Below are 12,292 nucleotides of genomic sequence, written 5' to 3' on the forward strand. Positions count from 1 at the left end.
ATAGATGAACCTAGCCAATTCTTTGGCTACATTACTAGAATGAGTGGTAGGAACCCGATTAACAACAACAATCTTATTCAGAACTGCATATAAAGGAGATAGTTGAGATGCAGAAAGTTTCATTTGACAAGGCCATTGCTTCAGCCTATTCCCAGTGATTGTTCTACAAATTTCATTATCTATGACTTCCAACTCAGCTACTTCCTCATTACTTCTTCCCAAAAATTTGTTGATTATAGAGGGTGAGAAGTGAACACACCTTCCTCTCACAAAAACCTGCCTATACTCAGGGTTTTTAGGGTCATCACAATTGTCAGCAACATTCACTACAAATTCCCTTACCAGCTTATCAAAACAGTCACCTAGATCAGACACTTTTCTCATCAAACCTTTCACACTTCTTCAAGATGTGCCACCAGATGTAGCTACATTTGTCTCCCTTTCAAAGTCTGAATCACTAGAATGAGGTTCTGTTCTCTTTAAGCTCTTCTTCTTGACCTAAGAAGTTGGAATCACCTTGCTCCTGGTTCTAGGGGGACCAGTCACAATTTTCTTCCCAGCCATTTTAGCAGACTTCTCTGCCTCAGAGTGATGGACAGATGTACTAACAGTTGTCACACCTTTACCTGTCCTACTTCTAGTCCTTTTACCAACACCAGTATCAGACACTTATGTCACAAGTTTGTCACCTGTAACGTTTTCATGCATGAAGACAACATCAGAATCACTCACTCCCTTACCTTTAGATAGGGACTTACTGCTTTCATCTGATTCAGAGTAATCCACAAGATTATTACTAGATTTTGCTACCACAGGAATTCCTTCTTTTTCAGTAGCATCATTATGAACAGTGTCACTTGTGACAATTTCAAGTACCCCAAATGTACCTACACTTGGTACAACATTTGTCTCCAGTTCCGTAGATGTGTCAACATCTGACACAACATCCGTCTCAAGTGCCACAGATGTGTCAATATTTGACACAACATCAGTCTCAAGGACAGTTCCCTTGAGAGAATCAGCAACACATTCACTTGTGGTCTTAGTAGAAGCACCAACATCATAATTAACAACAGCAGGGGGTCACAAGAGAATCAACCATCAGTAGTTGATCAACTTTCAATACCAAAGAGCAATAATCCTTTGCTCCCAAAAATAATAACTTCTCCTTGCTAGAAACAACTGAAATGCCTATCCTAGGTGATTTGGATGACACTTCAAAGTGCAGATAACAATTCAACCATTGGACATAAGTTGAAGTAGCTCCAATGTTCATAATCCCATGAAGCTCTTTTCACTACAACAGAACAAGAGTTCTATGCTCTCATAGACTTGATAATATCAAGTTAGAGTAAACAACCTCCATCCTGACATGTCTTCAAGATCTCACAGCTTCAGAATAAGGATTCCTCATTAATAACTTCTCATAGCACTCTAGAGAATTATACATTCCCCCCTTCAATAGTTGCACATCTAGTGGTTGGTATACACAAGTTACTCTCCTCCAAACAAAATCTGTTTCATGGCCATAAACAAGATTCCATAAATCTGGCTCCTTTGATCAGAAGGATTCTCCAGATGTCAGAGAAAATGTCCTTGACATTTAAGCTTGACCTCCACATAAAGAATTTGAATGAGATACCTTTATCAAGCTTACACAGGAAAAGCAAAACACACATCTGCACTACCACTTACTTGGATCAGAAATAAACTCACCCAAGAAGTCAACCATAAGTTTCTAGTGTCAAAATAAATCCAACAAGATTCTGCATACTGCTGGTCAGATGTAGCAACATCTGGGAGGACATCAGTCCCCTTCTCAAGGAACACACCAAGAGATCCTTTATAAAAGCCACTGGAGGTTTGCTTTTAGGATTGGAAGCAAAAATAAATTGCTCATAACTACCTTCAGATCTCTCTTCAACAAACTCATGTATGAGTGCCTTTATGAGTGGACTTAAGATCACCCTCAAGTATCGTTGGCATCTCCAACAAGTTAGTTGAACCTCACCAGAGGAGAACAGAGTGTAGCACACTCAAAACCACCAGGAGTTTTCCCATCATATATGTATGCAGCGGAATTCAAACCAGAAAACTCCTCAACAAACTTCAGGCTCACCATAATGACCTTTGCACAAACTCCACACATCAGGTGCAACAGGTTAACATAGGTTTGAAAATAAATCAAACCATACAGCAGCTCAACACCAAAGCTACTCACCTTGCCATGAATAGTCCATCCCCCACTTCTAGGGACCATTCAAACAGATATGAACTTCTTCAAGTCCAAACAACTTTTCAGTATTCCTTACTTGTTCATAACCAGAAAGTATCTTCCCTAGGATCTCACCCAGATACAGAACAGGATGTCTGCTCTGATACCAATTGAAATTCTGGTACACAGTAGACAAGTGTTGTCCACGATGTGCAGACACTTGTCGCAACACTTGTCTTAGCAGTAAGAACAATAAAACAGAGCATTAAAAACATATACTGAAAAGCATAAACGACACACATAATTGTTAACCCAGTTCAGCCTAACAGCCTAATCTGGGGGATACCAATCCAGGAGGAAATTCACTATCAGCAGTATTAATTCGGAGCTAAACTCCCCCGTTTACAACTCCTCACTTAATCTCTACCCAATGACACTTCTACCTAGGAACTCCTAGATATGAGACCCCGTCTCACTCCCCTCAACCTTACAACCAGTAAGGATTTCAATAACAACATAATGGAGACACTCTCCTTGACAAAGATGAAGACACACTTCAATAACATCACCACCTAGCCAACGACTAAGTTCACAATTTGGAGTTGCTTAAAAGCTTCCTCCAAGTACAATTCTCAACTCATTACCTACAGGTTTCTGAGTGAGGACATAGTGACCATCTCACAACCCGAGTGGTTCACTTTACACCAACTCTCCTAGAGAGTGGCTTAAAGACACGAAACCCTTAAAAGACTACATCTTTGATATTCTATTTTAGCTTCAAGTTTCGGTGCATAATAAGGGTTAGCAGCACCCTTTAAATAGCAGAGCCTCGTGGGCTTTTCATAATGCTTCAGCTCCAATAAATCTTCTAGATGCAAAATATATATTTTTATCAAATCTTTATTTGCATCAAATATTCCTCCCATAAATATATTTGTTGTAAATATATTTTAAAATTAAATCTTCTAATCTTCTTGAAGCACAAAGATTTATTTGAAATAAATCTTTTATATTTTCTGCAGCAATCTTCACAAGATATATTTTTGAAAATAATAGTTCTATTTTTGAAACACAAAAATATATTTTCCAAAAATATAATTCCTTTAGAAAAATATAACTAGGGTTTCGGCTGCCTCCTGAAACACATTAAACACGTGCGCCTTTCTCTGTAAGAAACCTTGAAACAATTCTTCAATCAAATCTTCAAAAGATTGAGTAGAAATTAAAACCCGCTAGCTGGCGCGCACAGTCAGTCAAACAGGTGTTGTTCCAAAGTGTACCAACATTTGTCACAACACTTGGGGTCAGCACATTTGTCTCAACACTTGGCTAAAATATGTTTTTGCAAAATGTAGCCAATATACAAAAACCCAACAGCCTTTATAAGTGTAGTGCAAACCTCAACTCTCAAGCTAGCTTTTGTGGTTGAGTATAGGCCTTTCAAATTCTAATATGGTATCAGAGCCTATCCTAGATCCATTTGTTGTTTGTTGTGGAGACCTCCCATATTTGGGCCACCCGTTGTTGTTGATTTCACGTTCCATCTTGTTCAGTTCTGGACGTGAGGGGGTGTGCGTTCCATCTTGTTCAGTTCTGGATGTGAGGGGGTGTGTTAGAAGTCCCACATTGGCTAGAGATATGGTAAAGATAGCCTTTATAAGTATAGTGCAAACGTCAACTCTCAAGCTAGCTTTTGTGGTTGAGTATAGGCCTCTCAAATTCTAATGTCTTTAATTTAGATATTGGTGAAATATTGGGAGCGAAAATTGTGTAATTGAAAAACCAATGAGAGTTTTTTATTTTATGACAAAAAAATTAGAGAATAAAATAGCACATTCACAATATTAGAGATAGTATTAAGTAACACAATGGCATGTAAAATTACAATACACTCACTTATTTGTGTGCAGTGTTTTCAATTTTCATAGACAGACAGAGCAATAATACCTAATGAATTTTAGATAACATAAACTATATATTAATTTGTATCAAGTATTTCAATGTTTATTTTTTAATGATAAAAGTCCTAATATTGTATTTTTATTGAATGTTAAAATAAATTAAACAAAACATTCTTACAAAAAGATATGTATTTCATGTCCAAATCAATGAGAGGGCCAATACAATCAGGAACTTTATAAAGCATATATAACTTTTTTTATTATTTTTTAATTCTTCTAAAGGTTTTTCCTTAACAATTACATTTGAATAATTTTGTACCTTATTGCTTCTAGAATTACATAAGGATCCATACCTTGCTTCCTAGGGTAACACAAGAATCAAACAAATTTTACATAAATAAGGTGGCTATAATGACCAATTATAATGCAACATTCCAATATTTACATATTCAATTCAACTAAGCGTTTCTAACTAATCACAATGGCTACTTCCACATTTCTGTCCCTTTCATGCACTCCTCAAAGCATGTTACATTCCAAACATAGGTCACAAACACAATCCTCAACTATGTCACCTCAATTAGGACAAAAATATCTCTATAACCCTCTAAGACACAATGTGTCTTCTCCAATTCAAGTGAAATCTAAGAGAATTCATGCTGCTGGCTTAGTTAAGGCATCAATGAATAACAACAAGGATGTGCATGTGCTAAGCAAGGAACATCTTGCTGTGTCTTTGGCCAAATATGTTTCCGAGCTCTCCGAAAAATACATTCGAGAGAAGGGGCGTTTCACTGTTGTTTTGTCTCCTGGACCCGTCAAGTACCTCAGGTATATTGTTTCCTCTTTTTCTTATCATCTTTAACTTGAATTCCCGACATTCGTGGAAAACACAAAGTCAATAGATTTCAACGGTTGGATGAAAATCTGATGACTTGTATTTTGACTCCAATAAATAAATTTTAAAATACAAATCATCTGGTCTTCATCTGATAGTTGATATTCATAAATTTTCGACTACACATAATCCAAATCATTTACTCTTGAGTTAAGGAATTTGAAACATATAGAAAATTTTCATTTTTAGTTCACAAATAAAATGGTGGTAATTAACTAGTGATGATCACATATAATAAACCAAGCATGAAGATTTGCAAAGTTAATTATGACTAAATTCTTAATGTTACAATTTTTTCAGGAAGCTGGTTGAATCTCCATACCGTGAGTCTATTGATTGGTCTAAGTGGCACATATTTTTGGTGGATGAGAGAGTTGTGCCAAAGACTAATGTAGATAGCAATTACAAACTTGCTAACGATGGATTCATCTCCAAGGTATACATATATACATACATACATACATACATACATACATACAATTTTTGTTTATTGTACGCATTGCACAGTTATATGTAGCTGAGATTAATTTTTATGCACCGAAAGTGTAAAATCTTTTATACCGTGAAATAATTACAAATCACCAACCGGATGACTTTCTTTTGAGGTGCATGTGATAAAAATTAAATATTAATAGTTATGATTAATTGACAGTGTAATTTCTTCTTTTTTTTTTTTACACAATTTGTGCATATCAAAAACCAATTTAACAATCCGACGATTATAAGAATTTATTCACATTGTTGTATTGTATTTGGAAGGTACCAATTCCCCCTCTAAATGTGAGCACAATTGACGATGCCTTACCCGCCGATGGAGCAGCTGATGTTTACGAAACAACTCTTCGACGCTTAGTAACAAGCAATGTGATATCAACATCATCACAAACTGAATTTCCAAAATTTGATCTTATGCTATTAGACATGGGACCCGACGGACATGTAGCTTCTCTATTTCCGGGGTACCCTGCTTTGAACGAAACTAAAAAGTGGGTTACATATCTCAAGAATGCGCCTAAGCCACCACCGGAGAGAATTACTTTTACGTTGCCAGTGATTAATGCTTCTTCGAATATTGCAATGGTTGTGACTGGTGCTGGTAAAGCTGATGCAGTTTACTCTGCACTTGAGAAATCTCCTAATGCTGATAAGCTTCCTATTCAAAAGGTTAATCCTGAAGGAGATATTAAATGGTTCTTGGACAAGGGTGCTGCTTCAAGGCTCTATAGGTAGATGAGAATATGCGATTAATGCTAGCAACATTCACTTTAACGCTCTTTTCCAACACTATCTCTTATCGAGTGAAATTCAGGTAGGTTTGACACTTTATGCGAGAACTACTTTTAAGATCGTGCGAACTACATGAATTTCACGAGGTAAAAGAGAGTGTTGAAAAGATTATTTCAGAGGAAATGTTGCTACGTTATATATATTTAAATAAAGCAATATGATGGGACTACCCGTCATGATTCAACATTAATTAAGTTTTCTATATGATGTTATACTAATGTCTTTTTTCCTCTCTTTTTGAATGTACTTGGATACTGTTTAAGTATCCAAAAATGTGTGTGTGCTTTTAAGGAGCAAATTATGTATGATTAACTGCAATAATAATGATATTTATCTATTTAATATATATATATATATATACTATTGCACTATGTTGTTTTCTATTTTTATCTACCATTCAATTTTAGCTAGAACTAAAGAATCATAATTCATCTCTAATACACATGTCAATACCAACTTTATTATCGGCCTGCACCGGACCTGTATTTTAGGGTAGCTTGCCAGTTGTTTAGCCGGGCTTGGCTCTTGAGCTCGTACAAGAAAACAGAGACGCTTCAGTCTGTGTAAGATGTTGAAGGGACTGAAAAAAACTTCAACTGCAAAGGTGTTGTTTGTTACTAGCTAGTGGCAGCAAAAATCACATTAGAAAAACTGCAATTACTCCACACACTCTTTCCATTAGGACAGTTGGAAAAAAAATATAATATTGATCTGCATCAGAATTACAAAGTATATATACAACTAATTGGTTAGGTTCCTTTTATTTATCTTTTTGGTCTCCTTTTGTCGATAGAATAAGGAGAAAGGTTTTTGGGGTGAAAAAATCGAGATCCCTCCATGGCTGGCCATTTGGTTTCAATGTGCCTTGTGCTCGTTACCAATTTTAGGAAGATTCATTAATTAATTTGGATAAGATGTGTCTTGATCGGGATAAAGGAGGTACGAGGCTTTCAATTTAACTTTACCGGATAAATGATGCTGGAGGATGCTAGTGGAAAAAGATGTGTTATCGTTTAGGATATTGATTTTTAAATATGGGTTGATATATTAATTGTAGAGTTTCAGATGGGGGGTAAGGCGTCGATATGCAAATTAGGAGTAGTTTGACCGGTAGGATCGGAGTTGGGTTGTAGAAACGTTAAGAGACAGATGGGCAATGAAGAAAATATGCTTTTTTTGAAAGAATAGGTGGTTGGAGGGTGGTCCTTTTTGTTCTCGAATTAGAAGATTATTTTATTTATCTTTAGATAGAAACATTATGGTGGTTTATTTATCTAATCATTTGTTTTTTAATTGCGAATTTTTATTACTTTTGGAGAGCAATTCTTAAATGAACAGGTGTATATGTATCTTGCATTCTACCTAATAATACTCGATCTCATGCAATTCAATTTTGTATGTCTCATTTATTTTAGAAGAGATATAATTTTACTTTCAGACGATTTAGTTAACTTGTTGTTGGATCATTTATAAAAAGAGAAATAGTCGTTTGTAGAGTCACAAAAAGATAAAATTGAAGTCCAAATTTGGTAGTAGCTAAAAGATAAAGCATCGTTATAATTCATTCTTTGAAATTATGGAATAGTTACAAGGTTTTTAAGCTCACAAAATATACGAACAACACGAGATCTTCAAGAATTTAAAATTGGGGATCAAAATAACAAAACTAGAAAATCATGTTGAATACAATAGAGAGGGATTGAAGGTGAGTTGGGTCCCAAAAGCGTTAGGGGACCGAGGTAGTCGACAGTGACGGATCCAGAAATTTTCTTTATTGGGGGCTAGAAAATATTATTGTACAACCAATGAAAATATTTTTTTAGATGAAACTTTGATTTTCTTTTTATTATCATGTTATTGATACAAAATTTTTGCTGCTGTGTTTAGCTATGATTAATCATCATCAGAGAATTTGTTGGGAGAGGCTACAAAGAAATAAGAAGAGTAAAATTAAGAGATACACATTGTGTGAAAGATTTGATCGGAGAGTTGGAGGTCTTATAGAAAATAAATTAAAAAGTAGAAATTGAGTTAATGAAATGTTAAAAAGTAAAAAGATAAACTTGTATTAAATATGTAAGTGTAAGTTAGATTAAGAGGTAAATTCTAATATTTTGTTCCATTAAAAAATATATACTACTATTATTAGAAAAAAATTGTGTTTCATTGTGGGGGCTTGAGCCCCGATGCCTCGTACTTAGATCCGCCAATGGCAGTAGAGGGATCATCCATATTGGGTTCAGAGGAACTATAAAAATGAGTTAGACATCATATCTTAACCCAAAATCTTAAGGTATTAGACTTATAAATTATCTTACTTATAAAGTGACAAATCTCAATTTTTTAAATAATGTGAGACTTAAATCAACTCACATGCCAGAACAGGAAGCTCACCATAATCACCGACCAAAAAACCATTACTAGCTGCAGGAACTAAACTCCGCCTGCCCTTACGGAATGCAAACTAACTCTTACCAACATAACTACAAATAGGGTTGCCCACAACTTGGCTAAATGGGCTTTAGTTGAACCAAATAAAAACTAGTTATCTAATGTACCCCCTCAAATAGCCCTCTTTATCCAAAACGATATAAGACCTGGCTGAGGTTTTTTCTCTTTTATAATAGTATTTGTTTCAAAAAAAAAAAAAAAACTACAAGTCTATAACTTACATCGTCATCCTCGCTTCCTTCTCGGAAACACTAATTCTTCACCTATATAAACTTGCTTAATGGGGTAGGTCATGAATGTCACATAATAAAATACATAACAAATATTAGATAATCTTATGTTAAGTTTCCATACAGAGCAAAAAAAAATTCTGGCTTTAAATGGACCCCTGCAAATGGACGGTGGGATTGTTCCCTTTGGATTAGTCGGTTCTAAGACTGGATACCAAGTTTTAAAAATAAAAAAAAAAGTTTCTTTAATTAATCAGTATATTATCAATTCCCTATTTTACTTTTGTATCAAAAAAAAAAAAATCCCTATTTTACTATAATCCTGGTTTTATAGATAATGATTACATAATACAAAAAATATAATTGATAAAAAAACATATTTTTAATTTTAAATGAAGGAAACATATTCTGAAGAATTTCACATTAACTATGCAATTGTAAAAGAGAAGTTTTGATCTAAAAGAGAAGTTTTGATCCTTGCTTGTTATTTACGAAAGGATCAATATCATTTGTTTCTTCTTTTTTTGGTATTCTCCGTATGATTAGCTTTAATAGCTTTACTTCGGCTGATGAAAAAGAATAAAATATCAAGCATCATAAACAACATTTATGTTAATTCTAAGGATTTAATCTAGCGGTAAAAAGACGTACATGTCTTCGATTGGGAGGTCCTAAGTTCAAGTTTCGCTTGTACTCTCAGAGGGAGGTAAATTCAGTTGGTAGAGATATAATATTATAATATTAATATGCAATGTAGGGATTGAGATTCGAACTCCAAATATATGCATGTCTAACCTAAACCCACGTGACAAGTATCATATGATCTATTTTTATGATGTAGCTAGCATTATCAATATCTTAAAATATTTTTAACTAATGTCCACGGAATTTTTGTAAGACTAATGCCACTAGAATTAAAAGCAAAAATTAAAATCTTAAAATTTGAGAGGTCACAGGTTTGAGCTCCGCTAATGTCTTTGGAGGAAGGTAAATGTAAATACTTTTGTAAGCGCTCTTTGAGCCCTAAGGTCTTCACTGTCTTGAACTAGAGCATCATCCCTCCACCCTAAATTTTTTTGATATATAAAAATAAGGTGAGACGAAAGTTTGAAGTATTTTTTTTGGTATGAACAAGAAAAGTAGTGATATATTTATAAGTAAAAAATATATATTACTCAAAATAATTCAATAATAATAGCATCAAGAACAAAAATACAGATATTTATGAGTAAAACAAATTATATAATCTAAGGATAAAAGTTTTTTCCCCTTTGTTTTATTTGATTCTTGCCGTGAAGTAACAAAAGGATCCGTACTATTTGCTTTACTTCTAACATTGAAAAAAGAATATAACATGTAACATATAAATAACATGATAAACAACCTAATCTATACTTGCATAGCATACTCAAATCTTAATTAAGATACCACAAAATGGCCTTCTCAACAATTTTGTCTAATTCATGTACTCTCCAAAGTAGTTTATTTTGTGCACAAAAATCAAATCCACTATCACTAAAGACATCAATTTTACCAAATCAAGTTGGGAACAAAATTGCTTTTCAACCTCTAAGGTATAATAAAGTGGTTTCACCAAATAGACGTGCTGGAAAAATTGAGGCATCACTTAAGTGGGAAAAGGGGTATAAGAATGTTGAAGTTTTTAGTAAGGAACATCTTGCTGTGTCATTGGCTTATGATGTTGCTCAACTTTCTAACAAATATACCAAAGAAAGAGGTGCTTTCACTGTTGCTTTGTCTGGTGGATCATTGATCAAGTACCTTAGGTGAGTATAATCTCATAACACTTTTTTGTATATAAGAGTTTTAGTAACATTTTATTAATTATGTAACATTTGACAAAATATCACTAAAAATTTAAATTTAAATTGAGTTTGAAACATTATTAGCTAATTGAAACTAGCTACATGCCATTTTAAAGTTACATAGTCTAGTATCATTTAAATGAAATTGCAAACATATTTTTAATAAAAGACCTACTCGACCGCAAATATGAACAATAACATCAATGATTAGTCTCTGCAATTGAACACGACCATCATTAAAACCACATTAAACATATATAATTGGTCACAATTCTAGACAATGTAGTACATGTTTATAATGCAACTACAATTTAAAACTTCTATTACTTGAAATATTGCGTATCAATTACTCTCTTTGACTTCAAATATAAGTAAAAACTAAATTGAGTCATTTGAGAACCTTAAGCGCTTTGCTGCCGTGATATGAGCAAAAAGCTTTGTCAATATTTTATGTTTGATTTCAGGAAATTGGTTGAATCTCCATATGCTGAAACCATAGATTGGGCAAAATGGCATGTTTTCTGGGTTGATGAGAGAGTCGTCCCAAAGGATCATTTAGAAAGTAACTATAAGCTTGCCAGTGATGGATTTCTCTCCAAGGTAATTCATTCATGTTCCATCCCTAATCATCGGTGCAAAGAATTACCAAGTTTGCGGATAGTTAATTCCAGTCAAAAAATCGTATTGTCTATCTTTAGTGAGGTCTCTTATTAGTATAACCATAGTTTTTATTATTCTTTTGACAGGTTCCAATTCCTAATCTCAATGTTTATTCTATTGATGATTCCCTACCACCTGATGGAGCAGCTGATGTTTATGAAACAACCCTAAGACGCTTGGTTACAAGCAATGTGATAGCATCAACCAATGGATTACCAAAATTTGATCTCATGCTCCTAGGTATGGGTCCAGATGGACATGTTGCATCTTTATTCCCAGGGCATCCTCTTCTCAATGAGGATAAAAAATGGGTTACTTTCCTCAATGACTCACCAAAACCACCACCAGAGAGAATCACTTTCACATTTCCTGTGATCAACGCTTCTTCCAATGTCGCAATGGTTGTTACCGGTGCAGGTAAATCGACTGCAGTTTACACTGCACTTGAGGATGATAAGAAAACTGTTGTGTTGCCTGTTGAAAAGGTTTCACCTATTGAAGGGGAATTGAAATGGTACTTGGACAAAGGTGCTGCTTCAAAATTGTTTAAGGAGTAGATGCATGTGATTATACATATGCAAATAATAATTAATATGCTTTATTTATTTTAAGATGCTTTTTGAACCAATTATGCAGGCTTTCTTGATCTTTGGAAAAACATATAGAGATGTATTGTGTTATGTCCTTGAAAACTTAATGATGGCATTATTGAATATTTATTAGTCAATAATAAAATGATTTGTTCTTTCTGTTTAGAGTTTATCCATTTTTTTGACAATCTTTCTGTTGGAGTTAAAAATTAAAATTATTTTTTTTACAGGAGA

At 34.1% G+C, this 12,292-nt stretch overlaps 2 protein-coding genes across 2 annotated transcripts; both read left to right on the top strand.

Moving 5' to 3' along the window:
* Positions 1 to 4,523: 4,523 nt before the first annotated feature.
* On the top strand, positions 4,524 to 6,647 carry LOC123902662 (probable 6-phosphogluconolactonase 4, chloroplastic). The gene is made up of 3 exons (XM_045952441.1): positions 4,524 to 4,947; positions 5,315 to 5,450; positions 5,774 to 6,647. Exons 1-3 carry the CDS (start codon positions 4,598 to 4,600, stop codon positions 6,242 to 6,244), a joined length of 957 nt encoding a protein of 318 aa, XP_045808397.1. The 5' UTR covers positions 4,524 to 4,597; the 3' UTR covers positions 6,245 to 6,647.
* A 3,726-nt stretch (positions 6,648 to 10,373) lies between these two features.
* LOC123902996 (probable 6-phosphogluconolactonase 4, chloroplastic) lies at positions 10,374 to 12,221 on the top strand. The gene is made up of 3 exons (XM_045952845.1): positions 10,374 to 10,769; positions 11,273 to 11,408; positions 11,555 to 12,221. Exons 1-3 carry the CDS (start codon positions 10,417 to 10,419, stop codon positions 12,023 to 12,025), a joined length of 960 nt encoding a protein of 319 aa, XP_045808801.1. The 5' UTR covers positions 10,374 to 10,416; the 3' UTR covers positions 12,026 to 12,221.
* Positions 12,222 to 12,292: the final 71 nt, after the last annotated feature.

This window comes from Trifolium pratense, linkage group LG1, assembly GCF_020283565.1.
Source record: "Trifolium pratense cultivar HEN17-A07 linkage group LG1, ARS_RC_1.1, whole genome shotgun sequence".
In the NCBI taxonomy this organism is placed as follows: Eukaryota; Viridiplantae; Streptophyta; class Magnoliopsida; order Fabales; family Fabaceae; genus Trifolium; species Trifolium pratense.